Here is an 18,150-nt window from a genome sequence, read left to right as displayed (position 1 = left end):
AAAGCAAATAATGAGAATCAAATTCGATATACCCAAACACTATCAGGGTCTCCGGTTTATACTGCCCTAATAGAGAATGGACTTTGGGACATGGTCAAATGCACATTGCCTATGCAGTTTTGCCAAAACAATAACTTGGTCAAAATGTAGAAAACTTTCAATTCATACAATAATATTCATAAGAGATTGAAACTTTAAAAGTTAAAAGAATAAAACAATGTTAATTGCGAATAAAATAATAGTAGCCCTATTCTCCTATCAATCTAATTAATCCAGGCTATAAAATAAAATAAACAAATAAACAATTTGCATTCAGCTTGCAGATAAAACAAGGAACGAGACAAACGATTAATCAATTTCAAAAATTAAATTACCAAATAATTAAAGTTATCATGTGTTTACGTTTTAGTGAGTTATATCAATTCGTCCTTGATTTGTAACCTAACTCAAAAGTTATCTAAACCAAGGTTAGTCAATTGAATATATTATTCAATGGAATACGTTAATCATTAATATAACTTAATAATAAGACATAAAAACAAAAGAGAAAAAAAACCATAGGTATATGTTATAAACTCAACCCAACATGATCTATTTCGAGTTTTTGACCGATATCTTAAAGCTAATAATCCGAACTAGATACAAGTTACACGCAACCCGACCTATTGGTTACATCAACACTCCTTTAACTTAAATTTTTGTTTGCATGATGCATTATGTCTTGAATCAACAAGGTCAAGTTCAAGTGCGAAGACCCTCCCTCTTGTATCGCGTTATTAGCTATTATTCCAAGCTCTTTAGCTCTCTTTCGTCTCTCGTTTCCTTCAATCCCGTCGTCCATAACCTTCTCAATAGCCTTCATAACACTCTCACTCTTAACTTTTACTCCAAACCGATCTTCTTCGCCCACATGAACAACAGAATCAGCTCCAATGCTAACACCAATCCCCAACACTTGCACTACAAGCTTCTCATTAATAAACTGCTCCGCAAACTGTGGCCATGTGATCATGGGAACACCAGCAGAAACAGACTCTAGAGTCGAGTTCCAACCACAATGTGTTAAAAACCCTCCAACTGAAGGGTGGGACAATATTACCACTTGTGGGGCCCACCCTCGGATTATAAACCCTCTACCTTTAACCCTCTCCTCGAACCCACTTTCCGCTAACCATTCCTCGACCTCTTTCTCTCTATGAACCGATTTAACCACCCAAATGAACGGATGGTTTGACGCTTCTAGGCCTAACCCAAGCTCAATAAGTTGTGGGGTGTTAATCCTCACAAGGCTCCCAAAAGAAGCATAGATTACCGAGTTGGGTTTGTGAGAATCAAGCCAGTTTAAGCACTCTTGTTCATCGATCGAGGCTATGTTTCCTCTTTGAGATTGAGCCGAATTGTCACTATCGCATAGTGATAATGGTCCGATACACCAAACTTTACCCCCTCTTAGCTTCTTATACTCATTAACATATTCTTGTTCTAGCTCCTCAAAACTATTAATCACCACACCATAAGCCCTCACTTCGGAATCCCTAGCACGCTGACGAAACTCACTCGTGTCAATTGAGCTCGGGTTAAACTCGGCTGGGAGTTGGCTTCTTGTGAACTCAATCATATCAGGCAAACCCGGGACAACAAATGGTTGTGAGTCAGGCAAACCTTTAAACACCTCGGAAACATACAAATTATTATAACATAACTCATTAAAACAACTCATCCCATCAAACATGATTCTAGGAACACGATGCTTATCCGCAAAATCACCCGTCCAAGACATGTACTTATCCGAAACTACACAATTCGGACGAGGGTTTAACGTTTCATAACGTTCTTCCAACTTTTGTTGTAGCATGCCAATGGCAGCCAAGAAGTTTGGGACTAAGTCCATACTCGGGATCTTATCCGTGCTTTCACATCCTTCGGGTAAGCCAGCTTCTGCGGCTGGAAACTGGAGCTCAAGGAAACGAACGGGTAGTCCGGATTTGATTGATTCGGTTAGTGTGGCGCTATAACGAATGACGTTGAGAGGCGTGGTGGCAATTGTGACCGTAATGTTGGGTTGTTTTGCTAGGAGTTTGGCCATGTCTATCATGGGAATGCTGTGGCCAGGGGCTATGTGAGGAAGTGGAGTTTGTTGATGGACATGATTAATATTATTATTATTGTTGTTGTATGAGTTTAGTTTGGTAAGATTTGGTGTAATAATAATAATAATAAGGCTTCTTGGAACGTGACATATGTTTTGAAAAGTATGAGTCAAGATCGTGCAAAGGTTTGCTTCCTTGGTCTTTAATGGTCAGGAAAAAATCACGAGGTAAAAGAGAACTAAAAGTCAACAGAACGACTAACTAACATAGAATGGTCAAAGTGGCTAAAAGAGACTAGACCATGAATTATTATTATTATTATTATTATTATTATTATTGTTTAATGATTTATGTTTGGGTATAATAAAATTCATTTTGTTTTGTTTTTCTTATCTAAAAGGGAATGGAGGCTAAAAGAGACTAGACCATTTTGTTTATTTTCTTATCAATATAGGGAATTGAAAATTACACAAATGTATAAAAAAACTTATAGATAAAACTTTAAAATTAAAAAAATTTAAATATGAAATACGAAACTATAAAAGTATTTCATGTGTTTTCTCATGTGTTTTTAATTATTTTTTAATATTAATGACACATCATTATAATAAAAAGGACAATTACAATAGATAGACCGGTAAGCGGATAACATGTTGTGTCATCACCCACTTTTGAATGGCAAAACCGATCCTACTAAAAACAAAGTTATCATTCGTCGACGTCGTTGAGTAGAATTTTAGTTACGAGGCTTTATTTAGGTGTTTGTTTTTAATCGTTTTTCTATTTTGTACTTTTTAATGATTATATATGTGTATATATATATTAGTTTGTTATGTTAATTATGTTTTTTAACGTTTGGGCTCTTCAATTGAGACGTGTATGTTTTTTAGATTTTTAAAGAACGAACATAAACGAACACGAACATGTTAATTTTTTTAAACGAACAAACATGATCACAAATATTTGTCTTATTAAAAAAGGGCGGTTGATGTATGTGAAGACGGTTGTTGATGCATAAGAGGGGAGGTTGATGATGGTGGGTGGTAATCGTATAGTAACCGGTGATGAAAAGGATAAACTAGCGACAGAGAATATGCAGAAAAGAGAAATTAAATTAGGATTGATGATGAAAAAGTTTCACAAATAAATGAGATGATATAACACATTTAAAGGCTATCTGGGTTTAGCAAGACCCATGACACACGAAAATTATTGTTTGATTATGAAAGGGTTTCACAAATAAATGAGATGTTATAACTCATTTAAGGACTATCCGGGTTTTGTGAGACTCATACCCGTGAATTCGGGTCAATTGCATTAGAAGCCTCAAATCACAAGCCAAGCAATCTGATAGGTTGAGACTGAGAGGGGATGAGGAACAACCGGAGATTAGCAACACATAGGATTTTTTTTATATAGATAGTATTCTAGATCATTAAAATTTGTATAATGCATATTCCTTTTTCTGCTAAAACTTTTGTTAGAACAGATGGTTACTTTTAACACATTACCAACCCGTATCAACGACATTGATACACCGTCGGCAAAGAAAAAAGTGTATAGACAGGCTCGGTAGAAGAAACATCGGTCTGGTGCTGGTCATGTATTAAAATTAAAAGACAAACTTCACATCTTCTCATAACTAAATGGGTGCCCACCATGTAACCAACTCACAGCAACATGGGTTCGAATAAGCCCACGACTAACAGTGTCTGAATAGGAGGCTATATGAATGAGACATCGATGCTCAAAGATGTATGTTTGAAGTTGTGAAAGCTACAAAAATTAAATGAAGAAAACCAAGGAACAAGTGAGAAATCGTCCCACATTGGTGAGGAAACAAAACTTCGAAAAATTTTGAGCACCTTAAAACGTCGTGTTCAAGTTAATCTCTTGGGTAAATTCATTATCTTTAAGACAAGAAGTAACAGTGATATGATGGAACTTAAACATAGTGATGTTATAATGATGTTGGGTTGTGTTGGTGTGATGGGTATTACTCTCTGTTTTACTTGATTATTAATTTTTACGTCCCATGTCAATAGATCAAAGTTGTGATTATTAAAATCTAATATCCCTTAATTGCCATCTTATTCAGCGGGCGTAAAAAGACAGTTTATATCAATGAAGCGGGAGACAAACTTGGCCTTACAACCATTTATGAATGAATGATGTTCATTGATTTAAACAGCAACAAACATTTTACACCCGTTAAATAAGACGAAAATTGTAAATTTTAACCAGTTCCAAGTAATTGAGTTTTACATTACTGTACTGGATATTTAGCAAAAACGAAGATAAAACAGTTTGAAAATCATTGAAATTGTAACAAAATTCAACCCACGGTTAAAAATCTTCCTCTTTTTCGGCACAAAGTATAAAATCATATCAACTGTGTCACAAATTTGGTTCAAACCCAACCCTCACTGCTTTACGCCTTTCACCCCCTTAAAAGGCGACCGGTATAAACAACATTTTACTAGTCCCAATGGTTAGCAAGATATTAGTGAGTCGCGTGAGTTTTCACTAAAATATCCAAAGAAAATGCCTCAAAATCTTTTTTGACACATACCAACTGTCACAGACTAGATTTGAATCCACCAGCGAATATAAGTTGTGTTTTACCAGTCCCAGCAGTTAGCAGGGTGAGTTTTCGAGTGAGGATATCAAAGTTATCAAAAATAAAAAAGTAGGATGCAAACCAAAAGATCCAAATCTTGATAAACATTCAAACAGCAAACATTCAAATCTTGATCCAAATCAAGGCCATTAAACATATCTAAAAAAGTCAACATCATTTAGAGACTAGCAAACGACTCACAGCTTCACATACTAGACACGATACCTTGCGGGACGTCCCTTTGTAGCAAGGTTGTTTCCTGAAACGCCACCATCGATGTGTATGTTTCCTTATAATCCTCTAGCTAAAACCCGACCAAACCACACGTGAGTTGTACTTTCAAATGAAGAAAATTTCAAGCAAAACACATAAGAAAACAACATACCGTTTTCGGGGGTATTTCGGTAAAACCAAAACTTTTTATCCACATGCTCTTGGCATCGGTGGCGGCCGGAATCACGATCTTCTTAACTCGTAGCAGAGAAAGCAGAGTCTCGAAACACGCCATGAAAACTTGGAAGTAGCCCTGGAAAAATTTAATTTAACATTATTCACAAAATAATAAAATATTAATTTACTTTTGTTTAATTTGATTTATTTTGTATGCGAGTTGATTCAACAACTCAAATTAAAGATTAACGCACCTTCCGTCGGTAACGTTCTGTGGTTCCAACGAGGGAAAGTTCTGCAAATTCACGCCCATATACGCGGAACAAGCCAGCTGTAACCACTTCTTTACTGCCAAATCAGCATAATATATATATTACAATTCAAAGAAGCCAATAAGCACATAAATATAAATAGATAGAATTATGAGAAGTGTGGCTTTACTCTACTCTCAACAACGCATTATATACTCCAAAGAAGTCAGACGAACCCATCTTGCCTCTGTTAGTTGCAGAGTTAAAGAAACATAAAAACACTTGCATCTAAAATTCCGAATAAAAAATAGCAAGTATTTTGAGTTTGAATACATACCCCTTTGCCATTGTTTTGATGAAATCTTTTTTAGTCTCAAAATCAGTGATCGGACCGAAGCACTCCTTTTGACATGAATTTGTAACCACAGGATAAATTGTAACAAATCATCCTTTACAATGAATTTGTAGTATGATAATAGTAATAATAATAATAATAATAATAATAATAATAATAATAATAATAATAAAAACAATAACAATAACAATAACAATAATAATAATAATAATATACAATAATAAAAACTGACATGAAGTATCTCAATTGCTGTTGGAATCAACTTCTCATGCTCTGCACAAGCATCCTTGCCGGTAAAAATAAACCAACTCATATCAGCATCTTTCATATTGTCAGCTTCACAGCCCTTCAACTTCTCGCTGGCTCTGTTCATATACCAATCCTTAGCCTTCAGCGTTCCACATTCTACCAAAAGCTTGATAACTGAGTGAAGGCTCGCACAATCCTCACTGCAGTACCACGCGTCAGCTGGCAGTTTCTACATCACATGAACGTACATGTCAAATATAACACAAATTCATTATTATTATATGAAAGGAAAGTAATTTATGCATATTCACTAACCGTGAGAACAACATTCATGTCTTTCTTCAGACATCCAATATGAAATTCCTTTTCACACTGTGAGGCATGAAAAAGGCTATAAAGGATAACTTTAATAATAATAAGTATAAAATTAAACTAAAGTTGCAACGATCCACAAACCTGCTCACAAACAATAGCCGTCAGATCATTAAAAACATCTTTACCTTCATTATAGTCATATGTTCTGTATATAACAAAGTTATTCAAACAAGATTACATGACTTGATAAACTACAAATAATAATGGTGTTTATTGAATAGCAAAGTTACCTGCATAAAACACAAGCAATCTGCTTAACTTCATCCTCAATCTGAATGCCCGGTTCTGCAGTCTTTTCTTTGCCCTTCGATCCAGAAACCGTCCCATCATGTACAGCTTTTCCCTTTGGTTTAGAAACCGTTCCATCATGTACAGCTTTTCCCTTTGGTTTAGAAACTGTTCCATCTTTCAAAGTAATGGCCTCCAGTCCATAAAATGTTTCACCTTCACCTTCAACAGGATTGGCCTTGGGTACCAGCCACTTCATAGATAATTGGCATGGTTCGCAAAAGTGTTTCCCGGCTATGAAGATTGGGTCAGACATGCATTCTGGATGAGCAAAAGAATAAGATATGATGAAATTACAGTTAAAATAATTTCAATACTCAATTTAAACTCTACCTTCATGAAAAGACCTAGGGCATCCGTCACAAAACACTAGGTCTCCACTTTTCTGACAAACCGTGCACAGGAGATCATTGCTCTCTACCCTTTTTTGAGAAGTTAGCTTTATATAAGATGCGTATTGAAGGAGCCGCATTTTACTTTCAACCAGGTAGATATGCTGAAATCTGACAATATTAAAAAAAAGATCAATAAATTATCCTGAAAAATTCAAGGAAACGTGCTCATTTGTTTAGTGGAGAAACTCACGGTTTTTTACATTGGGACCTCCCAGCATGACTTTCAAACATTGTGGGGCTAACCTATTGAAAAATTATAAAAGTTATTTTTTCTTATACGCTAAGAGTCAAAAGCTCAAAAAACAGTTACCGCTGTGTTGCAGTGATAGCAGAATATCTTGCGTCCCTTTGTAGAACCATTTAACAGTTTCTGTCAATAAAAGAATATTAGTTCACTGAAATAATAATATAATATAGTTGTATACAATTAGCATGTGTGTTAAAGAAATTCACTACCTTCCCTTTAGATATATAAATTAGTTCAAGTCCATCAGGTAATTGTTTATCCTGGAGTACCAACTTATGCTTCTTTCGATCCCTAGAAAATTGAAAAACATCAAAAATAAATAAATAAATAAATAAAACACGCACACACACACAAAAAGTTAGTTTCCTGAACGATGATGTATGATTAATGAGGTAACTGATTATCATCAAAAACCAACTTGGATGTTATTCTTGGATCATTCTTTTCATTTGAGGTCTTTTTAGTTGAGTTCTTGTGTGATCTCTTTTTGGAAGTAGACTCTGATGATCTGAATCAACACAAAACATAGATTAATTTATATGAGTATTGTCTTTAACGGACTCACGCCATAAAAATGTCAAAACAGAGATGGACATTATGAGGTCTGGTCTATCTTGTTGAGTTTAAAAGAAAACTCACATTTTCATCACATTCGTGAGACTCTGATCTTCAAGCTCAAGCATATCAATATCCATAATACCCAAGTTAAAACTGTGTAAACATCAAAGGATGACAAAAAGTTAGTTTCCTGAACGATGATGTATGATTAATGAGGTAACTGATTATCATCAAAAACCAACTTGGATGTCATTCTTGGATCATTCTTTTCATTTGAGGTCTTTTTAGCTGAGTTCTTGTGTGATCCCTTTTTGGAAGTAGACTCTGATGATCTGAATCAACAAAAAACAAAGATTAATTTATATGAGTATTGTCTTTAACGGACTCACACCATAAAAATGTCAAAACAGAGATGGACATTATGAGGTCTGGTCTATCTTGTTGAGTTTAACAGAAAACTCACATTTTCATCACATTCGTGAGACTCTGATCTTCAAGCTCAAGCATATCAATATCCATAATACCAAAGTTATAAAACTGTGTAAACATCAAAGGATGACAAGGAAAAGAGGTATTAGAAAGGCCATAAACTTGATATTGTCTTATATAAATAAAGGATAGATATAGACAAGTAGTTGCCTAAATATAATAAAATTTCAATTTCTCTTTTATCAACTGTTTACAAAATGAAATTGACGGGTTAGTAACTGCATACTTGTTTTGGGGACCAAAATTTGCAGATATGCCAACCTTTAATCAATTTACTTCAAATCTAAACCTTAAATGAACTACATATGCTGATGTATTAAATACAAACTCTAGCTTCAAAGTTAAATTACAACATGACTGAAAACTTTAATTTGGTAGAGCAAGAAAAGAAAGAGATATTTACCAAAGATGAAAGCTTTATGAGAAATAAGGACTCCGTTTTTTAAAAAGAACTATGCTTCAAACATTAAGCGATTGACATCAATACTGATTCGATTCATTAAAATTGACAATTACACTAGATCTTTACAACAATCAACACACACTGAAAAATGTTGACACTAAATTAGCAACAAATCCATATAAGCACTCCTTTATGAGGTGTAATTGAACACTTGTTTGCGGATAAATATCCAACAAACCAGATCGATAAGTAAACTTCCATCTCTACCTCCGATTTCAACGATAGCTTCAATTATAGAAAATTATTGGTTTATAGATTCAGAAAAATCCGATCATGTAGTATATACACGATCCCAATAGAGAATGAAATAAACGCAGACAACAGATGCATAGAGTGGAGAATCGGTATACCTTGGATGCAGATGGAAGAGAGAGACGATCGGTCATCGGTGGCACCGCTGCGATGAGAAGGGGCTGATGAAATACAAACCCTAAAAAGGCAGGAATAAAGTCGACTGTGTGACGGGGGGCTATTTAAAGCACTCACTAAAATGAAGTTTTGTCTTTAAAGGACTCGAACACCCAACCACATTGTCAAATCATAAACCCAAACGCAGGTTTTTAAGTGTAAACATGTTTACAAAAGACGTAAAATGTAAAATTTTTATTTTCAAATTTAAAATCTCATTTTTTATAATACACAAGAATGTAAAATTTCTTATTGTAGAGGGTCAACTATAAGCAATGAAAATGTTTCAAAATGAGAAATTGTTCATTACAATCAATGCATAAAACTTATACCCAAAATTTATTACATATATGGTCTTATCATCATCATTATCATCGTACTCAGTAAATCCCACCAATAGCAAAGCTATGGTAGGGTCTGAGGAGGGTAAGATGTAGACAGTCTTACATCTACCCCGTAGGAATAGAGAGGCTGCTTCCGGTGAGACCCACAGCTCGATAGTAGCTTTGCATCAAGCCTTAGGCATAAAGCACATAACACTCAACCATCGGTCGATTAGTGCATGCACCTTGTCTTTCGGCTATCAACGCCACCACATGATGCCTGATTAACCTTCCGCTACTTTTAACTTTATTTTCACTAAATTAGTAAAAAAAACGTCAAAAGTAGTGCAATTTCATCCCCCCCCCGGCGGACCCACACATACATAAATTATATGCGCACACCGCAAACAGGGCGTTACATAAATGGTCTTGTGTTATTTGAAAAAGAGGTAAGGCAAGACCTATGAACTTGCAAACAAACAAGCATACCCAGTAAAATCTCACTCATAGCAGAGCTATTTATAGAGTTTGGGGCGGGTGGGATGAAGGCAAACTTTTCCTCTATGCCAGGGGATAAAGAGGTGCTCCAATTGAGACCCCAACTAAAACCATTTTTAACATGTACAATATAAAATAGTGATCCAGCTAACGTGGCGAATCATATTTTCATGCAACGAAAAATAAATAGAAAACATAAAAAAATACTACTAAAATATAATGGGTATAAAAACTTATTAGATAACATTGACCGAGGTATCTCATAAGTTCTACCTACTATTGTATTTGAACCAATGACTCTGGCTACACTAGAAATAAAAAATAGCATACTTATGAGTGTGAAGTATAGATGCAAGCTTGCTATTTCAAGAAAGTTGAGAGGTCTTAAACAGTATGCTTACATATTGTTTTACTTTAAATTAATCTATCAATCAGTGGATAGAATCTTTGCAACCTACAATTGTCAATTTTATATACCATGAAATTTCATCCACACTTCAAGCCAATATGTAACCACAAAATGGACAATAATACCCTAAACTTCTATGAAAGGGCCTTAGTTACGTGTACTTATTCAATGTCGAATCTATACTAACAAGATATTCAGGAGTGCGATCGTTATAAAGAATAAGTTGTAATTTGGTACCTAATAACTTGTAAAGAATATTGGATGCCATAGTAGAATTTGTTATGCATTTTGTCGCAAGCATGAAAGAAGAGATAGCTTCCTTCATCTACATCTCTCATTTTTATGGAGTTTAAAATCTGCTAAGATAAATCCAGCTCCAAATCCCAAAAGGAGTTGCAGGTTGTCACTACAAAAGACAAAACAGAAAATATCAAAAGATTGGTACCTTTTCTTCTAAAAATATCAAATTGTATTCCAAATAAACATTTTTGTCCCATAACTCGAGATAAAAATGGTTAGCCTTGGGCCTAGGCGCAAGGCTCTTAAAAAGCAAGGGCCCGAGATAAGCAAGGCGCATAACATAAACATTCCATTTTTGGGGGTTTTGGCATGTTTTAGGCTTGTTAGGGCTAGTTTAGGTTGATTCCAAGTAATTTTTGGATGTTTCAAGCTGGCTTGCCCAAAATTTTGAATAAATTTAACAAAACTTCAAGATTTGGCCAAAATTTTACCCGAATGTCGGCAGAGCGCCTGAATGGCAGCAAGGCGTTTCCCCACGCATCGCCTCGCCATCGCATGAAGGCCTAGGCCCCAAAGAGCTTTTGACGACATAGTCCCCTAAATTTAACTACTGCATGATTAGGCGCATACCCGAATCCTTTTGACAACATAGTCCTGTATATTAAACTCCTACATGACTTTATAAAATAGTCAGCGCCTACAATGTTGTTGGACTTGAATCATCATTTCCATGAAACTGCTATAATCTTTAGTCTTATTAGTGTCATCAAAATTTGATTTAGGACTGAGATAAATAAACAATGGAGCTAAATGTACCTCTTTTCGAGATGCATATAAAATATAAGAACTAAACATTAAAAATGAACTAAAGTTTAAACAATCATACTTTTAAAGCATACAATGAAATGCATGAAAGAGAATTTGCGTGCCTGATTTGATGTTTATACTGATATAATAAATTACCTCCTAAATCATACATCAACACGTAAGAAAGTAAATTTTTGGGTATTCCAGAAGAATAACTGATTAAACTAGAGTGCAAAAAAAAAGTAAGTGGAAAGGTGTCGATTTTTTTGCTCTGGGCTTCTTTTCCTTATTGTTGGCCTTCTTTTCCTTATTGTCAGACTTTCTTTTCTCTTTTGTTTTGGGCTGTCTTTTCTTATTTGGACTCCGTTTTACCGGTGAGCTTATTTAATCAAGTAGAATTAATATACTACAACTAATTATAATTGATTTTTTGATGGTATACCATATTAAAAGGTTTTTAAAATTTTTAATGTTAGGTGGATGATTTTAATTGCTAATTATATTAGGTTTTTAATTAAATTTAGGGACTAGTATTACTTTCTGTGCCTATTACGAAAAGAGCCCACGGAAGAAACGAATGTTATGGGCAATTCCTTGAGCTGAGGAATATGAAGGAATCAATTCTTTTCAATGTCATCCATTTCTCAACAAAACAGGTTAAGGAATGGACTTCAAATTTATATTCCAATTCCACTAAATCTTTCAATAGCTAGATGCATGTAACAGTGTATATACATCTCGGTAAGTGCATAATGTGCATTTAACGTGTTACATGAAAATAGAGAAATGTGGGATATTAAGTAAAAAAAGCAAATAATTTGTAGATTTGATAAGTCATTTACCAAGTGATGGCACGCTAATAATGGCTGACTTGTTTATCAATTATCATGCTCTTATAAATTTAGAGAGAAACGATCACCTGCATTATCTTTAACGAAATTAAGCAAAATATTTTAGCGGAAAACTGCGAGAGCCCAATTTTAAGCATATATTTTCAACACGTAACCAATTTTTAAGCACAAAAAAAACACTTGTGGGTTGTACATTGAACTATTGAAGATAATAGCATGTAGTGAGAGACTAACGAGGTGGTTAATAAAACGTTTTATGTATCACGTTTAAAGCAATAGGCATAAATATCTATGAAATTTTCATCTCTCTCTACTTAAAATTGGTTATATATTGACCATACCCCTGAGTATATAAAACAACTCACCATACTAGAATCTCAACACAACAAAATATGTCCCAAAAAAGTTGCAATGCTAAAAGGTTTAAGCAACAATACCTCATTAGCACAACTGCAAGGCAAGTAGTGTTCTGGCATTGCATTCACAACGTTGCATCATATACTGATCCCCTCGAGCAAGATAACCATTTGCTTCCAAACTTTAGAACCTTGATTAAGTCAAGAGGATAAATTATGTGATTTATTAACATAATTGTGGTCTAAAGACTTAAAAGTCTCCATAATTGTATGTACCTCTCTTTGATCCATACAAGCATACACAACACCAACCTTTGGCATTTTACCATAATACCCCCACACCACCAAAATCATGTACACCACTGTCAAAAGGTGATGGTGTTATGGTCATAATAAAAAAATAAAAAATAAAAAAAAACATGGTTTATGGACCTAAAAAAGTTATGTATAAATCACCTCCCATAAAGAAAAGCAAGCTAAAGGACTTTTTTTTTACATAATATTGTGCATTTAGAAAGAATTACATGCATGTATGTATAGTGATGCGTAATGCATTTATTTAATAACCAATACTATGTTGAGAACCGCATAAATACATGTACATAGTGCTTGAATTAAAAGGGTAAAATTGAAAAGAATGGTTTATTTCTCTCTCCCCACTCTTTAGTATAACAATGTGCGCATTTCAAAAGTAAATCTTGAACATACTGAAACACAGACGATGCGCATTCTAGTTATAATAGTTAAGGCGGTTCACAACATATAATGTTATTGGTTCTAAAGTATCCACAACCAAATTGAAGTAAAAAATTGCAGAATAAACACTCAAATATGTATAACCCCTGTATATGTATGTATATATACAGACTATGATCAGATATATAAAGTGTAGGCCTATGACATGAACAGTTCGGCGGGAAGTTTGTTTATGTTCATTTATTTAATACACGAACGAACATGAACACATGTTCCATTCGTTCATTTATGTTCATGAACGTTCGTTTATGTTCGTTTATCTATGTTTGTTTATCTATTAATAGAAAATAGTTAAATATTATCTGGATGAGTCATCTACTTAAAAGGTTTTATATTTGTTAATTTGTGTTTATTTAAGTGTTTTCATTTATATTCGTTTATGTGTGTTTGTGTTCATTTACATTTGTTCATCTATGTTCGTTTATCTTTGTTCAGTTATGGTTATATTCGTTTAAATTTTAAATAAACGAACATGAACGAACTCAAATGTTCATTTTTTAAATAACGAACATGAACATAAATATCTATTCAACTATGTTCGTATCCATTTAAAGTTAAATGAACGAACACAAACACGAACATGCCCTTATTCATTTACAGGCTTTCATTATTCACACTGATGAATACATCGGCCTCAATCTCTAGGCTCTACCGATTTTATTTGTGTTCGTGAACTTCGTGAACACATTCATTTCCTTAATGAACGTACACGAACATACAATCTCGTTCGGTAAGTGTTCGTGAACACATTATTTCCTTAACAAGCGAACATGAACAAGGTCTCGTTCGTGTTCGTTCGGTTCGTTTACAACCCTGGATTATAGTGCATGAATTGGCATATTTCTGTGTTTAATTCATTTCATAAAGAAACAACAAATAATAATAATAGAAACAAAAAATAATAATAATAAAATAACAATGAGTAGGCAGCAGATACCTTTGAGCTCCAAATTGTTGACTGTTTGAACCGCCATAGCGTTCGAAAGCAAATCATTCCTCTTCTTCTTCGATCGAAAATCATGATGACGAATTAATTCAGTTACATGCAGATGATGATTGATAATATTATTATGAACATAATAAGGATTGAATTTGAATTTGAATTTGAATTTGGGGGTTAGGGTTTCATACTCATAATTATTATTCATACATCCTATTTTCCCTACCATTTCAATTCAATTTGTTTCCGTTTTTAATTACATTTTATAAGGTTAAATCGATTGAATCTAGTGACACAAATTCGTTTAAAGTCGAAAACCAGTTTGGGTTGAACCCAATCAAAACCGGTTTATGATCGGTTTCGGTTCAGTTGAAACCGGTTTCTTGACTAGGTTTCGGTTCGGTTTTTGTTCGGTTTTGGTTCGGCTAAACGGTTTGGAACTGGTTTCGGTGGAAAAATTACAAACCGGTTCCAAACATACGGTTTCAGTCGGTTCCAAACAGGTTTTTATAAAATCGGTTTCAAACCGGTTCGGTTTTGATTTGATTTTCGGGTCAATTTGGTTAACCCAGTTCTTTTGCCCACCTCTGGTATTGTACTGTATCGAAAGACATGTACTAACTATCTGAGGTTTGGGAATCGGTGTTATTCAGTTCGATACCGATATTTACTGAATTTTCGCGTACTAAGCTGAACATTTTCAGTGTCGGTACCAAGGTTTTGAAAAATTAAGGATTGTTACTTATATGGTACCGACTACCAAGCTCGTCGCGGATTGAATCTATTGAAAAGATATATCAAATTTATTGATAAGATGTATTCAAACAGTTGGTTGTAAGTTTTGTACCGTAACATTAGTATTGAGGTCGTGCATGACCTTAACTAATGAAACATGAGTATCAGATAGCTTTCCGATGGTGAAATATGAAATATCTCTATACAAACAAATCACATGATAAGTTACTTACTCGCGTTTATGTTTTGTGTTTATGAATAAAGTATTTATTGTAAATTTTCTTTGTAACCGCCATAGTTGTTTACAAAGTAACAAGATAGACATGACGTTAACTAATGGAACATGAGCACCATATAGCTTTCAGGATGGTGAAATATATACAAGCAAATCATATCTATGATTACTTACCTTTGTGCTTTGTGTTTATGAATAAACTTTCATTCATAAATTTTCTTTGTAACTGTCATAGTTGTTACTGACTGGATTAGACTTAAGATATTCCTTTGTAGGTAGCAACTAAATCTTGCGTGTGTGCGGAGAGAAACATTCAATGTTAGTTTGATATGCCATACAATGAAGTTTTGAGGTTACTACCTTGATTATATTGTTTATGAGAATGATCGGCATCTTCGCGATGCTTGAAGAGGATGCACAGAGTTCTTCTTTGGTAATAGATAACAACAAGAAAAATGCATCATAAAGAATTTCCAAAGTATGTAATCGTTTTGTAGTAAGTCGATTTTGAGTCCATCTTTTGACGGTCATAAGGTTTTTATAACGAGCTTGTAGTTATTGTTTATACTTTTTAGTCGTTTTTAGATAACAACTTGATACACGTTGCTAAGAGTTATCCGTAACTTAATATGGTTGATGTATTTGTTTATTTTGTTTTTCTGAGATTTATTTTAAATCTTAAAGGTTCAGATATCTAGTAATTTCAACCATATGTGTTTTCCTTACTTCCATATGTTATGTTTTTGTTTTTTAAAAAAAACTACTTTTTTTACGTGTAAGCGTGTTATTAGAAATTTGGACCATGTTGCAAAGCATAGATACACTTTTAATCATATGACTATTGTCTTCGTATCCTACTCAAAACGTTAAGAAGCCAGCTTTAATAATTCTACACATAAAACTTAGTGTTAATTTAAGACCAATCTGAATAGACAAACTGGATTTACGAACGCATGTTTTAGCACTCATATGAAAATGACATTACGACAACCTATTTTTATAATCATATGCCATTTCAGATATGGACAAATAACAACACGGTATAATTTCATTTATCACATACGCGCAACGTTTATTATTAGATAACATCAAAATTTAAAATTATTGTTGAATCTGAAAAGAACTAATGAATCAAAGACCAAACAACATATATGTAAAATTAGTTGTTCTTCACAACTAAAGAAATAATGTGTTTACAAAAAGACTGCTATCAAACGTCTGATGTCTAAAAACAACTGTTGAAACTATGGATATACATTACCGTTGATGTAGATAAATATTTATTGCTCAGAAGAAACAACTAATATACATCATAACAATTGTTTACACTATTAGTCAATAGCTTATTTATTTATTTATTTATCTTTATAATAAGGAGTTTCAATGATTGTATAACACTTTTAAGTTTATGTAAAATAATACTTTTTTAATTGAGCGTTTGAGATTCCTTATTTACACCTCCTTATATTTTATATAAGGAGTTTTTCATAAGTTACAATATCCTAACTTATGAAAACTCATTTTTCCTTCTTTAAAAGGTGTAATAAGTTATATTACTCCAAACACTATTTTAGTCTATAAAAATGAATAAGTTATAAGGAGGTAAAAATAAGAAAACACAAACACCCCCCTAAGAATCAAGTCTGGTATGTGTCGCTTTCATTCTCTAGCTCATCACTTGTTATATGATTGTATAAATAGATCATGTGAGTCTCATGATGTATAACACTTTTCAGTACAATTCACTTAAAGATTGAATATGAACTTAAAAGACAGCCGACAGCCTATGAAAATTACGATGACAACGTTACCTCATATGACATCTTAACTATATATACTTATTTTACTGTTTTTGATTAATTCATTAATAATTGAATTCAATCACCATAGATTCTAAAGTATCGTGTCTGACCAGCTATATTAGTCTTAAATTCTGATAACTTCACGTTAGTAAACTATTATCCAACTCCCTTCTTTTACATAATACATCAATGTCCATCAAATTAAATTCTACTTGTAACACTATCAAGTCCAAAAGTCATCACAATAGTATTCATAAATAATAAAACATGTTTGAGCTAAATTGGATGAGACAAGACATTAAATAATAATAATAATAAAAATAATAAAAATAATAATAATAATAATAATAATAATAATAATAAATTTAAGGGAATTGATCCAACTGAGTTGTACGATAAAGGGACTTTCTCACTCTATGCATGGTAACTCATCAAAATCTCATTTGTATTATAAGTCTTAATAATAATAATAATAATAAATAATCTTTACTACTTGTGTTTATTATTTTCAGTCTGCAAAGGTCTCATCCTTTCTTTCTTGGTATTAAATATTAATAATTAATATTATGGAGGTGGTCTGAAGATCAATATTCTTCATGCTTATTCTGAGCTTAAACCTGAAACTTTCATGTAAGCATCCAATCTTTCATTGGATATCATATATGCTTTCTCACTTGTTTGATATTTTGATATTAATACCCATTGACTTCATTTCTCTTTGACCGATTGAATTTGTGAAACCCTTCTAATTTTAGAGGCAAAAAGTCTTTCCAATTGGGGAAAACTTTTAGTATGAAATTATATTGTTTTATATTTCAAATTTTGAGAAAATCTATTCACAAAATGAGGTTTTTTTCGGTAAAGACCCAAACTGACTTGGGATGAGCGGATTAGATAGGATTTGATTAGAATATTGCACCTCTATGAGAATGTATAATTAAGGTTAAGGACTTTTAGGAGAATAGTACAAAAGTACAATTATGCTTTTAGCTTTGTCTTGGGGCTTAGATTTTCCTACAT

The 18,150-nt window shown here is 33.4% G+C and overlaps 2 protein-coding genes and 1 pseudogene across 2 annotated transcripts; all 3 read right to left on the bottom strand.

The window, feature by feature from the left end:
* Window positions 1-637: 637 nt before the first annotated feature.
* LOC143605632 (UDP-glycosyltransferase 73C4 pseudogene) lies at window positions 638-2,148 on the bottom strand (annotated as a pseudogene).
* A 2,543-nt stretch (window positions 2,149-4,691) lies between these two features.
* Window positions 4,692-7,723, bottom strand: LOC143607263 (increased DNA methylation 1-like). The gene is made up of 13 exons (XM_077082777.1): window positions 7,679-7,723; window positions 7,204-7,551; window positions 6,952-7,121; window positions 6,790-6,879; window positions 6,561-6,699; window positions 6,412-6,475; window positions 6,271-6,327; window positions 5,939-6,184; window positions 5,689-5,753; window positions 5,542-5,598; window positions 5,355-5,448; window positions 5,096-5,236; window positions 4,692-5,014 (listed from the first exon to the last, which is right to left on the bottom strand). The coding sequence occupies exons 2-13, from the start codon at window positions 7,242-7,244 to the stop codon at window positions 4,916-4,918; spliced, it is 1,263 nt and encodes a 420-aa protein (XP_076938892.1). The 5' UTR covers window positions 7,245-7,551; window positions 7,679-7,723; the 3' UTR covers window positions 4,692-4,915.
* A 7-nt stretch (window positions 7,724-7,730) lies between these two features.
* LOC143607273 (uncharacterized) lies at window positions 7,731-14,454 on the bottom strand. The gene is made up of 7 exons (XM_077082785.1): window positions 14,356-14,454; window positions 12,744-12,853; window positions 10,646-10,814; window positions 9,121-9,200; window positions 8,282-8,355; window positions 7,900-8,150; window positions 7,731-7,768 (listed from the first exon to the last, which is right to left on the bottom strand). Exons 3-6 carry the CDS (start codon window positions 10,731-10,733, stop codon window positions 8,027-8,029), a joined length of 366 nt encoding a protein of 121 aa, XP_076938900.1. The 5' UTR covers window positions 10,734-10,814; window positions 12,744-12,853; window positions 14,356-14,454; the 3' UTR covers window positions 7,731-7,768; window positions 7,900-8,026.
* Window positions 14,455-18,150: the final 3,696 nt, after the last annotated feature.

Source organism: Bidens hawaiensis, unplaced genomic scaffold, assembly GCF_021521415.1.
Source record: "Bidens hawaiensis isolate Kalapana, Puna unplaced genomic scaffold, B.hawaiensis_p1.1 tig00002123_1, whole genome shotgun sequence".
In the NCBI taxonomy this organism is placed as follows: domain Eukaryota; kingdom Viridiplantae; phylum Streptophyta; class Magnoliopsida; order Asterales; family Asteraceae; genus Bidens; species Bidens hawaiensis.
This window is presented reverse-complemented; position numbering and strand designations above follow the sequence as displayed.